At 43.7% G+C, this 15,391-nt stretch overlaps 1 protein-coding gene across 3 annotated transcripts in view; it reads right to left on the bottom strand.

The window, feature by feature from the left end:
- The window catches only part of EMID1 (EMI domain containing 1), a 451,838-nt gene that overhangs the window by 47,893 nt on the left and 388,554 nt on the right, over window positions 1-15,391 (bottom strand). For all 3 annotated transcript variants that reach the window (XM_086951002.1, XM_086951000.1, XM_086951001.1), the window contains exons 9-12: window positions 10,559-10,639; window positions 10,030-10,082; window positions 9,371-9,433; window positions 1,844-1,888 (exon numbers count right to left, since the gene is read on the bottom strand). In XM_086951002.1, coding sequence (XP_086807128.1) covers window positions 1,844-1,888; window positions 9,371-9,433; window positions 10,030-10,082; window positions 10,559-10,639 — 242 coding nt within the window. The remainder of the gene's footprint in view (window positions 1-1,843; window positions 1,889-9,370; window positions 9,434-10,029; window positions 10,083-10,558; window positions 10,640-15,391) is intronic.

Below are 15,391 nucleotides of genomic sequence, written 5' to 3'. Positions count from 1 at the left end.
GCATTGTTAATAGAATGGCAATGACTCTGCGGCACACAGCTTGTTTATTTTTTGTGCTCGTATAACAATTCTGAGAACTTACAGAATTACATTAGGTGCACCATGTGCATAAAGATTTTACTAAAGACTTTTACGAGTGCTTGAAGATCTGAAAGCAGACTATAGATTGAGTTAAGTGTTCTTATCTATGAGAATGTATTTCTAAAAGGATAAATTTGTACAGGTGACTGAAAATACATAATCATCAAACACCCCACTCTTATTACCAAAGTATGTTTTATCTTCAGTGGAGTTGGGAGAGAAGGGGAAGATGTTTTCTGCCACTGTATGTTCCCCCTGGTCAGAACAAAAATGAGGGATGAGTCGTGGCTGCTCCTAAAGCAAAAACTATGTGTGATTTTACCATGTGGAATTACCGTACAGCAGTGTCTTAGATAAGCAGGGCGGCACAGACGCCGATGTGAAGGAAAGAATCAGCAAAACAAGTTCAGCCAAAGAGGATCTGAAGCCCAAAGGACTTAATGCTGCAAACCAAGATCAGACTTTTTAAAACAAATGTAAAATCGGTCCTTCTGTATGGAGCAGAAACTTGGAGGACAGCAGTGACCACCACCAACAAAGTCCAGCCCTTCATCAACACTTGTCTGAGGAAAATCCTCCAAATATGCTGGTCCAAACTCCATCAGCAACAACAAACTATGACAGCAGCCTTTCCAACTCCCTGCTTGGGAAGAGATTATGACAAGACGCTGGGGCTGGATAGGTCATAGCCTCCTCAAGACCTCATCAAACACCACCAGACAAGCCCTGACCTGGAACCCTCATTGGAAAAGGAAAAGAGGAAGGCCAAGAAACACTTGGCGCCAAGGCCTCAAGGCTGACTGCAGGAGATGGGCACACCTGGAGTCAGCTTGAAAGAAAAGCCCAGGATAGAGATGGCTGGAGAGTCCTGGTTGATGGCCTATACCCAAGGAGGATTAGTAGGCATAAGTAATTCTGCTTTACCTGACTCATAATGAGTGCCTACATTTTGGTTCCATTATAGGAAGTATTTAATATAGATTCCAATAATGGGATATGGGTGAGTATATAATGCTGAACCCATCATAAGGAAGTGGAAGAATATCCAATGATCATTACCACAATGTGGGGTGGGTGACTAAATAATGTTGATTTTCATAATGGAAGGTGGATGAATATCTACTGTTGATTACCACAATGGGAGGAGGGTGAGTATCTAATTTTGATTCCCCCAATTGTAAGTGGGTGAGTTTCTAAAGTTGATTCACACAATATGTGTATAGAAAATGTAACCATACAAAAGTAAGGGGGCGATTATCTACTGTTGATTCTCACAATGGATGGAAGAAGTATTTCAAAAGATGGTTTCCACAATGGTAGGTGGTTGAGTATCTAATGTTGATTCCCATGATGGGCGAGTATATAATGCTAGTTCCTACAGTTGGATATGGGTGAGAATCAAATGATGGAGATCCTAAAATACAACATGGATGAGGATAGATGTGGTTGCATAATAGGAACTGTGAGAGGTTCTTAAAAAGGGTTCCCATATTGGGAGGTGGTTGAGTCTCACAATAGGAAGTAGAAGAGGATATAATTTTGGGGTTTCACAATGGGACGTTTGTAAGGATTTAATTGTCATGTCCCACATCGGAATTGAGTGTGAGTAGAAAGTTCAGATCTCGCAAAAGGACGTTGATAATGTCCAAATGCAGAATTCTTACAATGTGATGCCACTAAGGATTTACATTAGATTTCCCACAATTGGAATATTGTGGTCATTGGAGAAGGATTTGTGTTAAAGCTGCATTGCCTCACTTACACTTTCTCCCTTAGCACCACGCTGACCAGGATAACCAGGTGCCCCCTAAGTGAAACAAAAAGAGAGAGGTGTGGTTACAATTTATGTGTTTATTACAGTTTTTATAAAATGTGTTACCTTTTAATGCACCCAACAATCTTCCATTATTTCCAACCTATATCACACATGTATGCCTCTATTTACCAAATCATTCCTCTATGATACTATCTACCCGTCCTTCAGATTTACTGTAGATAAATGGCTTGCTCGTGTGAGGGTTAGACATTTCTAAACCATAATTCATCTCTTCATACGCCCATTCCTCTAGCTCAACATCCACCACATCACTCTTTTCAGACATCCAAGCGACGTAGACACCTAGGGGCCTATTAGGATGACGGGTGGACTTTGTCCGCCTGTCATCCTAGCAGGGCTTGGGACTGCCTGCCATAAGGGCGGGGGTCCTGTGGCAGGCACATCCTGCATTTTTAGCATTTGCATTGACAAAGTGGCAGGCACCGCGCGATGCCTGCCTCTTTGTCTATGCAAATGCACCCTCCACCTCTCCTTCACTCTGGGGGCCCGCCACGGAAAGGCATCCACAGCAGGCCATCATAATATGGCTGGCGGTGTCTATTAGACACCGCCACCATATTAAACCTTTTCCGCCCCGGTCGCCTTGCGACCGGGGCGGAAAAGTGGCGGATGGTCTTTCCGTCCGCCGCGGTTCCCCCCCGCCATCCTAATATGGCGGGGGGGGGATATAGGTGCAGATGGCGGGCGGATTTCCCCCGCCAGGCTGGCGGTGGCTACCGCCAGCCTGGCGGGGGAAATCTGCCCGCCATCCTAATGGGCCCCCTAGTCTTTAATCCAGCCGTCAGCCAATTACCTCAAGGTTCAGAATAATTTAATGTACCAGCATCTGACAAAATACATAGCTTGAAAGACCTATAACTTCCTTTTATGTTTCTCTGTATTCTCTTTGAAGGAATTATCTCTCCATGTTCCACTGTTTTCATTGAGGCAGACAGGTTTGTAATTAAATTTCACAGAACAGGGTTGGGCCAGTGGTGCAGAGGTGAGACCGTATGGCTCAAACCCATTAGAAGAGTATAAAGCAACGATGCACATATAATAATAACAGACCACCCAAGGCTTAAGTTTAACACAATTATACTTATTCTGGGCACGCTGTCAATTCTCCAAGACAAGAGTGAATCCCTAGTCACTTCTGTTTCCAGGCAAGTATCAGTGTCTTTTTTAATATCACTTTGTATACTAGTGATGGCATTTCATTGGCAAGGGGTTTATTTCACTCCAACAATGTGTTAGCTGCATGCTAGCTCCCACAATAATGATACCAGTGGACAGGATGCCCATAATAAGAGTCCTTTAACTGTGATTCTTCTCAAAGCATGATCTCAGACGACTGACCACAGGAGAATATGCCTCATTTGGAGTATTTTATTAGGGCAGACTCCGGGGAAAAGTGGCCTCGAAATTTGAAACTTTGAGTTGATACGTCCTTAGGAGTGAAGCTCAGAGATGAATGTTCCCATAGGAGCACAGCTTTCCTTTTTTTCTCAGGAAAGACCATATAAGGAAAATGCTCTCAGAAAGTTAAACACTTGAGGCTCCAGGAGACTGCATGCAAAGAGTAGAACTTCAAAATGAGTGCACCGTTGATAGTTATGCATCCAGATTACGCCTGTTAGATGAGGAGAGCCCGTTTAGCTAAGACGACAAAATTATCAAAATTATAATAACTATTAGTACAAGGGACCCGAGGGAGACAATTCTTGATAAATTATGTCCTTAGGCTAATGCCTGAGAATGTCAATGAGAATGCCCCTGGAAAAGAGTGGAAAGGTGAGTCAAATTACCCCAAATGAGTTTAATTTACAAGTGAGTTGGACTCACAGAATTTTGGGACTCCCAAAACAAGCTTCCAGAGCCCCTGAGCCCCTGATGAATGCTGTCACAAAACTGGTATTCACAGTATAATGCTTCCGAAAGGAATGCATTCCTAGGAAAATGTTCTAAGAAGGGTTCAACATGAAGCGGTTTCCAGGAAAATGCTCCTGAGAGTGTGACCTGAATAAGAATGTTCCCACTAGAACTGGGCTACCAGAAGTCTTTCTCCATAGAGGTTACACCCTGACCAGTAGGACTTCTGTGAGAATTCGCTATATACGTTAGGGCTTCCAGAATATGCCAGGAAGTAATTTATATTCATTTGAGGGTAAATTAAGGTAAATAGGGCAGGGTCTAAATTCCCAAAACTGGTGGGGTGTAAAAACAGAGAGGGGTCAGATTTCCTATAGACAGGCCTGTTAACCACAACCATACACATAGTCAAGTTTTATTGTTTAGTAAAAAAAAAAATAATAATCAAGAGGGAGGGATCACTTGTCCTGCGTGAACCAGGGTATGCAGGAGATCGAACAACGGTGTCTCCAAATTAAACCCTCATGCACGTGTAGGGTAGCGTGGTAAGCGGTATATCTTGATTCTCCGCTTTTCTGACACGTGTGTGCATAATCATCGGGTTTTCGGTATGCAGCCTCCACCGGAGACCCAGTAGTCGGAATTTTATTAAGTCTGGGTTCGGGTGGATCCCATTAGGGGAATGCTCCAGTAGTGTGCGCTCTATTGAAAAAGTTAAGTTTTCAGGACGCACTAGCATTCAAAATAATTTAAAATGGCCATTTTAAATTATTTTTTAAAAAAATTTAAATTAAATTAAATTAAATTAAATTATTTTGAATGCTAGTGCGTCCTGAAAACTTAACTTTTTCAATAGAGCGCACACTACTGGAGCATTCCCCTAATGGGATCCACCCGAACCCAGACTTAATAAAATTCCGACTACTGGGTCTCCGGGGGATTTTTATCGTCCTACACTCCCTCCACATCACTGGGTCACTACTGTTTTTACCGAGGGTAAGATCCTCCTGGTGGAGGCTGCATACCGAAAACCCGATGATTATGCACACACGTGTCAGAAAAGCGGAGAATCAAGATATACCGCTTACCACGCTACCCTACACATGCATGAGGGTTTAATTTGGAGACACCGTTGTTCGATCTCCTGCATACCCTGGTTCACGCAGGACAAGTGATCACTCCCTCTTGATTATTTGTAATTACCTAAGGAAACTGAGGGATCAGCACTTTCCTTCTCCCCCTTCCATTTGATTAGCATCGTAAAAAAAAACACATAACAATACATGTATCCATACAAAAAGATAATACAATTATAAATGTTAAAATAGCAGGCAAAGAAGATAAATAATAAGAAAAGTTCATTAGCTAAAGGAAAAATTAATTTTATGATTTCAAATATGTTGGTAAAATTAATGCTACTCTTAAGTCTTAGTGTTCCCTGCAAAAGGCACTTGTTACAGGTGTTACCATAGTGCATACTCCCAGTACCACAATTATTCGTAAGCATATTTCAGCTGTTAAAAAGTGAGAGCAGCATAAAGTGCAATATCAAAGTGTTTTGTGAAGTGCAGAGAGATGCTAGAAAGCATTCATAAAGTTAAAGAATGTGATCCAACATCCTCCTTATGCCCCTTTTACCCTATACATTAACACATGGCAAAGTGCATATGATGGTTGCGGCCGCAGTTGTGAGTCAGGATTATCACGGTGGGGTAGCGGAGCTGTTAACCTTACTAATCGTGCCCCCACTAGCAGCCACACTGGTGAATAGTTGTGATAGACTAGTTGACTTTCCTTGTGTCCTTGCACTGGCAACCGTTACCAGGCTAAGTACACCTTACCTGCCCTACTGACACAGTTTAGTCCTTTTAGATGCAATAATCTGTTAGCAGCTTTTGGGCTGTCTTAGGGTTGTATGAGTGAGTGATATGAGGGGAACAACCATCTCAACGCATGCGTTACGACGCATGTATTGACATCGCGTGCATTTACAACGCACGCGACGTTACGATGCATGCGTTGTATACGCACGCCATTACGTGGCAATGGCTTTCAGAACGCATGCGTTTTACAACGCATGTGATGGACGTGCACCGAAACGGGTTACGGGGGTGTCGAGGCAGGCTCCGGGGGACACAGACGACAGGGAGACAACGCTGGAACAACGACAAAGAGACAGGTAAGGAGGACGGTCGTATTGGGCTTAGGGCTAGTTGCAGTATAGGTACTGTTTTGGGCTTGGGGATTAGGGCTTAGGGCTACTAGTCGAATAGTTGCTGTTTTGCGGTTACGATAGGGCTACTAGGAGAATAGGTGCTGATTTGGGGTTGTGTTAGGGCTACAAGGAGAATAGGTGCAGTTTTGGGGGTGCGTTAGGGCTTCTAAGGCTACTAGGTATATAGGTCCTGTTTTGGGTTGCGTTAGGGCTTCTAGGGCTACTAGATATATAGGTGCTGTTTTCGGATTGTGTTAGGGCATAGGGCTAGCTGCAGTATAGGTCATGTTTTAGCCGTTGGGGATTAGGGCTTAGGGATGAGGTCGTAGTGTACGCTTGCTTCACTGTTTAGGGTTTAGGGAAGTGTTAGATGAGGTCGTAGTGTACGCTTGCTTCACTGTTTAGGGCTTAGGGTTTAGGGAAGTGTTAGCGATATTTTAGGGTACTGTTAGCTGTTTAAAGGATTAGGGCTTAGGGTCCAGTGATGGGGATTGCGCATACGGGTAAAAATTGCTATGTAAAAGCATGCGGGGTGTCAGTATGCGATGTAAAGGTTTTGCGCATGCATTGCTATACAAGTGCGATGTTATGGTATGCGTTGTGATTGCTCGCGATCTAAGGGGACATGCGATGTAAGAAATGCGATGTTATGGCACACGATGTAAGTGTTTGCGATGTATCATCATACATCCGTGATATGTGGGTGCAGCTTGGCACTCAGTACATCAACAAATTTCCTGCGCTTTGACGGGACCCATGGCTCGGATTGAGTGAAACAGAGCATAGATGCTTCCAGGTAGGTTCGAGTTCCTTGGGCCAGAAAGATTGGCTTCCGCAATTTCCTCCTATGTATATCTAGTTTGGGACAACAGCACAGGAGGTGCAGACATGATTCGTGTCTGTAGCTGCACAACCTGCAAGCCCCTCCACCCTGATGGGCCCATGCACGGTTAAATTCTATCATTGGTAAACCTAATAGTCGCATGCACAGAATCGCTCTGCGGGTCTGTTTGTGTTTGGATTCCAATAGATATGGTTGTGGCTTTCTCACCCGGTAAGAGTTATTCAGCGGGAGTAGGATATCAGAGTTATCTAGGGAAGTCCTGGTCCCTTGAGAGTATCCTCAGGTGCCTGTTTATTGCCTTGTTCCAGGCTGTGTAGGGACCATCCCCATTCTTTAGCACAGTTTCTTCAATTTGAAGGCACACCATGGCATCCAGCAGATACTGGTGCCATGGGTTACTCTGAGTCTCAAAGATGCTTTTCAAGTGAGTCTTAAATGAGTTACTAGGGACCTTCAGGACCCTGATGTGGCAGCTTTAAAGTCTAAAGATTGTTTCACCAGGCCAAATTCCAATCTTAGTCTTGCCCGACTGATATAGTGTGGCTGTTGAAATATTTTCCTGTGCCCGGTACAATGAATAAGCTCCAAGGCAGGGGCACAGGCCGCGGGGAAGGCTTGGTGCCCATACTGCAAAGCAGGTAAGAGGGTTACGTTCAGGAGCCTGACTATGGGTGCGGCTGAGGCGCTACTTATTGTTGTGTTCAATTGATTTATGCCATAAACGATTGCTGTACCTTTCTGCTTCAAGGAGTTAAATGTGTGGTGTGTGTAGAATTTCTGAAAATGTCCTGATGGCCGTAAGGCCAGCCACATTTCATGATGTCATTATGAGGTGAGACACAATGTTTGTCTTTGAAGATCGATGCAGATGGGCTGTTGGGGTGCTAGGAATTATGCTCCCGACCCCCGCTAGGGAATGTGTTTACCACCCCTAGTCATTGTGCTCATTACGTGTTCTCGCACAGCGCACCTTCCTCCGATTTTGCGATGCCCATGTACATCTCTTACTATAAACCCACCCACCTTGTGGGTAGTGTTTTGTCGGGTAAGCCCCCACAATATCCTCATGTACCCGAGAGACATTGAAAAATGTCAAATTACTGAAACATGCTGCCACATTTGTTCAAAAATGATTTCAAAGTCCCCTGAGTATCGGCCATTACCCACCTTTATTGCTTCACCTTTGGATTCACCTTATTTATTTATTTATTTATTTATTTTTTGCATTTATAATGCGCACAGATACCCACAAAGGGTTTCCCGGCGCCATGGCTAAAAAGGACAAAGCACAGAAAGCAACTGTTGACAACACATTAACCGCTATTTATTTAAACAGTTATTTATTAAACAGCCAGGTTTTAACTTGTTTCTTAAAACTGGCATAGTTCTCCTCTTTCCGCAGGGCTAAAGGAAGGGAATTCCAAAGAACTGGTCCCAGGCGGGAAAAAGATTTACCTCCCATTCGGGCCAGTTTGAATCTGGGTACTGTGAAAGTTGCTCCATTTAAAGAGCGAAGATTGCGTACAGGTACATGAGGCTTAACCAGTTTCTGCAAATACCGTGGTGCGGTTCCCGCTCTAATCTTGAACATGTAGGTCAAGGCCTTAAACCGGACCCGGTTTTCAACTTTCAACCAGTGTAGGTCTCTAAGGTGGCTCGAGATCCTTGCTGTCCTAGGGATCTTACACAACAGCCTGGCTGCGGAGTTCTGGACAAGCTGCAACCGTCTGGTTACAGCTAAGTTGGAGCCCAGATATAGAATGTTACCGTAGTCAAGCCTAGATGTTATTAGCGCATTGACTACGGTCTTCTGGGTATCTACAGGCAGCATCCAGATAATCTTCCGCAGCCATTTAATTATCGTGAAACAAATGCCAGCCACTTTATTAACCTCCACATTGTTATTTTATTTGTATCCTACTTTTACTACCCTGAAGGGATTCTTTGTCATGAACTGTCTGTTCTGACTTGTAGTCTCAAAAGCCCACTGCACTTTCACATTGGCTATTGATTTATGCATCTTAACCCCTCCCATGCTCGTGACGGAACCGGTCCGTCACGAGCCTCGGGTGGGCTGTGCTGGTGACGGAACGGTTCCGTCACGGGCCGCTCGCCGCGCCTGCGCGGCGCGAATTCCGCACCTGCGCGGTGCTTTCTATTGAGCGGGCGGGGCCGTGATGGAACCGTTCCGTCACAAGCACAGCTCACCCGCGTGCCGTGACGGGGCGGTTCCGTCACGAGCACGGGACCGCTGCGCGGCCCCCCCACCCCCTTAGCACTGCGGCGTAATAGCCGCCGCAGTGAAGGGGTTAAAAAAGACATTTAAATGTTTATACCAACTTTAACATTCAATAGGCAGATGGTAGACCAGACATTCTATGTATACAATCAGTAAAGGGTGCCTTCTTGTTACCCAGGAAAACGTTCAGCCCTCTTCCCTCTCAAGACATTTCACAACTTGTATTTGTTCATTATCTTGAATGACAACCTAGAAAGAAACTTTTACTGCTCCTTCATTACATGTAAAAATCTGAAAACTCACAGGGTCGCCTTTCTCCCCTCGGAGGCCATTTGTTCCAGGAGTTCCAGGGATACCAGGTAAACCCTGCACAAAAAGGTAAAGGTAAAAATACACCCTCTGCTAACAAAGACTGCACATGCTCACTCTCTTGAGGGGATATCATTTTTCTCGGCCAAACAGAAGTCAGATTTCCAAGAAAGAGTACAGAGGGGACAGGATACTAAACAATGTCTGAAAAGGGATGAAGGGATGAGAGAGCAGAGGCCCAAGTCTGTACCCACAAGAGATAGAATCGATAGAGGAACCTGTCAGCAGTTAGCTGGGGAACAAGCCTCAAGGGATAGGGCTGGCAAAGGCCCACAGTGGTTCTTGATGAGTAAGGGTAGGAGAGGCACTAGCTGGTGTCTGGCAGAATGAAAGGCAGAGGCACCAGCCTGCGTATAAAAAGAAGTAGGAGGACAGAGGCACCAGTCTATGGCTGGAAGAGGATAGAAGAATTGACAAAACAGAAGGTGCATCCCAGTGGATAAGAAGTGAAATACACTATTTAGTGACTTGTAGGTAATGGAATGATGGTGGCACAAAGCTGTGCCTATCACCAAAGAATAGAACAGAAGTGCCAGACAATGCCTGACTTGAGATGGGAGTATAGCAGCACCACGCGGCTTCAAATCACTTACATTTTCTCCAGAGGGGCCTACAGGTCCTGGTGCACCCTGAGGTCCAGACGGTCCTGAAAACAAAAAGTAAAAGAAACTGAGATATGAAACAAATTTACATACAGCAGGCGCAAAGAGCAAATAGGCATAACTGAAATCTGTAATGGAGTATCTTCATTAAACATCTCATAAAAATGTAATTATGAGGAATTGGCGTACATGGCCCACGCCAATGTGAAAGGTCAGGAATGCACTGTATTCGTGAAATAAGGTGCATTTCTGGCCTCCTGCATTGGTGCACAATTCGCTGCCTAACGCCAAGGTCGGCACCCTTACACCATGGAGATACAGGGTTTTAGAGGGGGATGCTCCGCTCTTAAGCTCTTGAAGCTATTTACTGCTCCTCCGTCCGTGTGTGGTCAGAATATGTACAGCATGAAGTAGGTTATTTTTCCGAAGTTTACTTGGGTATGAATGTTTATGGGACAACTCTGCATTTATCTTCTCCTTCCTGAAATCCCTTCATCTGAAAAATGCAATAGAGACCCACCTACTGGTCCGGGAGGGCCGGGAGACCCTTGAATTCCTGTCCTCTCCGATTCAGTGAAGGTATTTGATAGAAGCGGGTCACCTACAATATAGAAGAGGAGAGATCAGCCAAATGCATGATATAATAGCACAATATCTTAACACCCAACCCCACACCCCCGCCAATGGGAGAGGGCAAAATACCAGACAGGCTCAGATAGAAGAGCCAATGATGGGCATCATGGAGGCCACTCTAAAGGAGCATTGATGAAATATTAAATGTCTGTGTTCAGATGGACACAGTGGGTCAACCTAAAGAAGCAAACACCTTAGGATAAGCCTCCAGGATCAAAACTGAATACACCCGAATGAACCGTCAAGAGCATTGATAAAAGCTTCAGGGTGAGCCTAAAGCAGCAATGATGCCTCACTGCATGTTTGCTCCCGCTTACCTGGGGTCAGAGGGGCATATTATCAAGGACCGGTGTTAAAATTATCGCCGTTTTATCGGCAGGAAAATGACGATAAAACGGCGATAATGGGCTTGATAATACGCCCTTGTTAATTCCCATTGAAGTCCATGTTCTGATGTTAACATGGGCTTCTCAGCGATAATTTTAACACCAGTCCTTGATAATATGCCCCACAGTTCGGCATTTCTAAGATCATTGAAGGTATTATTGCTTTGTTTTTGGTGTTATGCTGCCATACAGGGTCTTTCTGGTTTGAGGCTACGTGGGTTTGTGTGCTCTGTTTCCTGCACAAGTTTGCTTCCTGGTATCAGACTTTCTGTAGAATCACAAGCCCTGGGTGTATTGTTGTCTCTGTAGTGCTGCAGGCATGGAAGATTAGGGTTTAACAATTTAGAAGCTGATGACAGATTTTTTCCTTTGGTTAAGGTCTCTTTTTACTAGTATTTAGGTTTTGAATTGCCCAAGATAACATTGCGGCATATGATTTCCTTTTTCTTTCTACAAGTTTACTTCCTGTTTTGGCCTATAAAAAGGAGACCAAAACAGTTCAAACTAGCATTGTAGTTATGCTTGTTTTCCCGTTGATCGCTAGGGTCGGACTGGCCTACAGGGCGATCAGGCAGTGCCCAATAGATTGGTCTCATAGAGGGTGGAAAGTTTTTTTTAGCAGTTTGTGGGCCTGTTTTATGGTCAGGTGGGTCGGTTTTTAGTGTTGATTTCTCCGATATTATCACAGAGTTTGCCTGCAGCAAACACAAATGCATGCAGTCTCACATACGGTGCTAAAATACCTATACAGTGTGTCTTTAAAAGTTCAAATTTGGGCGGATTTGCAAATGTTGGCCGCTTTTTTAAGATATCTTTGTCGCTAATGAGGGCCACTTTTATTTTGATGCCCAGGCCTTTTCTTTGTTCCAGTCTGACCCTGTCGCTCACTCGGAGGACTTGCTAGTTTTCCTTCATGTCTAGCTTCTTTCTTCAATCTTCATTCCTATGTTTGCACTGGCCTTGTGAAAGACTTTTTTTTTTACTGCATCCGTTTTTTTTCTTTCATTGTGCTTCACTTCTAGTTGCATCTCTTGACTATCTGTGAGAAATCTGGAGTCTGGAGATGCTTCAGGAAGTGGTCGATCCTTCCTTCCCCTTAAAAGGAGGCTTCAGCCATCACATAAGAGACCTGCCCTTGACACTGGGGGCGAGCTTTGCAAAGCCATGTCTTCCCTGGACCGGAAACAAGCATCCTGGGACCAGTTTCTGGCTAATCAGCCGTCATCAGCAAGGCTAGCTTGAATCCAGTGGCAAAGTGAGCAAGGGACCCACGTCTGGGCATACCCTGCCAACTTAGGGCAAACACTGGGTCAGCCTAAAGGAGCAGAAATGAACTACAGGGGCGAGGATAAAGGGACAATGATGAGTGCATTACTGTCATCCTAAGGGAACAAGAATGGAAATTTACAGTAGCCAAAATGGGGCATGATGATTGCACCAGAGACAGCCTAAAGGGGCAATAATTAACATATCAGGGCCTGTCTGAAAGAATGAGGATGAGTATATCACTCTCAGACTAATGGGGCAATGAAAGACACATTGGGATGAGCATAGACGAGCAATGAAGAGCAGGCTCAAAAGACCAAGAAAATACTAAGTGAGTGATTAAGATTATTTTTAGTATACTGACACATTCACCTCAGAGACAGACATGTTTCAATAGACACCTGTCTCCCACATAAACATACCAGGCCTGCTTCACAAACTGCACTTTATAGTATGTTTTGTAGTATTACAAACATGATACAAATTGCAGTTCACAAACCACGTGCAGTTTTTTGTCTCCTCCTAACCCATACTTATGTGTGCAGAGTTCTTCACCTGACTGCAGAGACTCTGCACACTTAAGTATACATGTTAGTAGTAGCGGTAGAAATCCTACTAAAGAGGATGGGATTGGGGAACAGTACAAGGGGTTTAGAGATGGTCAGTGAGGGGTTAAAGGGACAGACAACACCCACCCACTCAAGAGTAAGCCAGTCGCATTACTCTGGGTTGGAGACATGTAGCTTGCACGTTTGTAATAGGATTACACTCTGACTTTGTGAATACCTAAAGTAGTGAACTTACTCCCAAATGTAAGTTACCTTTGTGAATCAGGTCTATTATTCATAGCATGCCATCATCCCCCACAGTGTCAATACCTTAATGCACCCCCTCACCCACAAGCCGTCTCTTCACACAGGCACAACTCTTCCCATACTCAAACATAGGCCCTTCCTCACATAGTTACAACACTCTCAAACACACATCCTCGCATATATTCCTCTTATCAATAAAGGTACACCTGTCATTAACAGTGCAATTTACAGACATGGCCATTACCCACAGAGGCACATTCCCAAATATTCCCCTTACCCAGCCAGAAACACCTATATCAGCAACACAGGCAGATGGCCATTCATTCCCAGCATTAGCACAAAGAACTCCCTTTCCTCCTCCTCCTCAGTGTGGACCTGCCGTTATGTACACCCTTAACCCATTGGCTGCTTCGAACGTTCTGCGCCAGTCCTAAACGTTCGACGAAATGGTAGTGCTCGCAACGACCGTTGGCCGACGGCAGCAGCCAACGGGTTAAAGATGGCCTGTAATAGTCCAAGATGAGATGCATTAACAATCATGCAGGAAGGAAAGAATTCTGACCTCTTCCAAAAACTACAATTTCCTATGACCTCGTAATTACTATGATTATGCATACTGGTGCACAATGCCACTTTTAGAACTTTTTCATGGGCCTCAGCAAATTTATCACGTAGTTCTCCTAAAACGTACTTGTCTAAAAGTGTCCTGTTCTAGCTACCAATTGTCATCTCTGCTATCAGATATCCCATAGTGTTGTGTACTTGGAGTCCTATGGAACCAATTTCTTTTTTATCTGTGATTCTGGCATTCTATCAAGTGTGTTTCAACCTCTGGACATTAACAAAGGAAGAGATCTTCTGCAGGAGAAAGGTGTTAATCACGATACTAAGTGAGTAAGGTTCCTCATAATGGCAATCGTCACCAAAGTCATAAACATGAAATTGCGCCACACAGGTTGCGGTATCCCAAAGCACTCGCAATAAGAGGTAAAAATCTCTTCTGAAACTGAATTTTTTTGCTTGAATGTTTATAGGAGGCAAACTGCAGACTCCATTGTCTGAGTTGTGTTTTTATGGAAAAGAAGTCAACAGCAACTCAGGGTTGATCTACATAACATGAAACCATAGAATGATTAAAGGAAAACAAGAGTAAACTGGCTGTTTAAGCTAAAATAAGCACTGAACTTTTATGTACACTCATAATGCCCTGTACCAGCAGTTCGTTTCCTAGCTGATTTTCAACCAAAAAGTAGGATATTGAATCCCACTTATTAAGAGAATGAGTTCAAAATACCAGGGAGGGAAGGGGGGGGGGTTAAAAACAGTGTTTATTTCTTCGATATAGATTCCAGAGATGGAGAATTAGTACTACAAGTAAGTAATTTTTTCTTCCTTATCATGGAATATTCAATGATTGTCCTAAACAAAGATAAAAACTGTAAACCCATCTGCAACAATAGTATCAGGATCAAGTAAAACATCTTAGAAATAAAAGAAACCACATTTATCAGCCAATCTGAAAGAAGTCTGACTCACTGTGACGTCTGCCTTGGAATTTGAATTTAGACAGTAGTGTCTAATAAGGGTGTTGATAAACCCCCAGATGGTCAGTTTTGCATTTGTCTCAAACTGTCTCAATTCTGAAACTAGGCTGAGTAGAGACTTTTACTCTAGCAGGTCTGTCTTTTGATTTCCAAGGAAGGGGTTTATTAGCTATTAGATAGCATACCCTTTTACGCCATTTTATATAAGACATCTTGCATCACATTGCTAGGTTATGACTCAGACCATTAAGATAAGACAATAACTAAGATCTGATGAACTTTTTTTGTGATGTTCTTCGAGTTCTCTTGATAGTAATGCAACACCTTTCTCACTTCTAATTTGTGGAGCTGACTCTCGGTTAGAGCAGGTGGGTTTTCGAAGAAGGCTGAAAAGGAAATACCTTGAGTTTATATAGAAACCATAGACTAGCCCTGGTGAAAGGAAGGATATATTCTCATGATTGCCCTGTTATTGTAGAAAAAAGTGTAGAGTTCATGCAAGCACAGTGCTTGGATTGTACTGATTCTATGCTTAAACATAATGACCACATGGAAACCAGGCTAAGAGTTACGGATATATAGTGTGCATGGGCTCAAACAAAGGACTTATACGTTTGGAGAGAACAATATTAAATTCACTTCTAGCTAAAGGGTAATCTTTCTTGATAGCTTCCAGATTATCTTCCACCAGTGGTTTGTAAATAAAAAG

The sequence above is a fragment of the Lissotriton vulgaris genome, unplaced genomic scaffold (assembly GCF_964263255.1).
Source record: "Lissotriton vulgaris unplaced genomic scaffold, aLisVul1.2 SCAFFOLD_852, whole genome shotgun sequence".
Lineage (NCBI taxonomy): Eukaryota > Metazoa > Chordata > Amphibia > Caudata > Salamandridae > Lissotriton > Lissotriton vulgaris.
The sequence above is the reverse complement of the archived record's forward strand: the minus strand, read 5'-3'. Positions and strand labels throughout refer to the sequence as shown.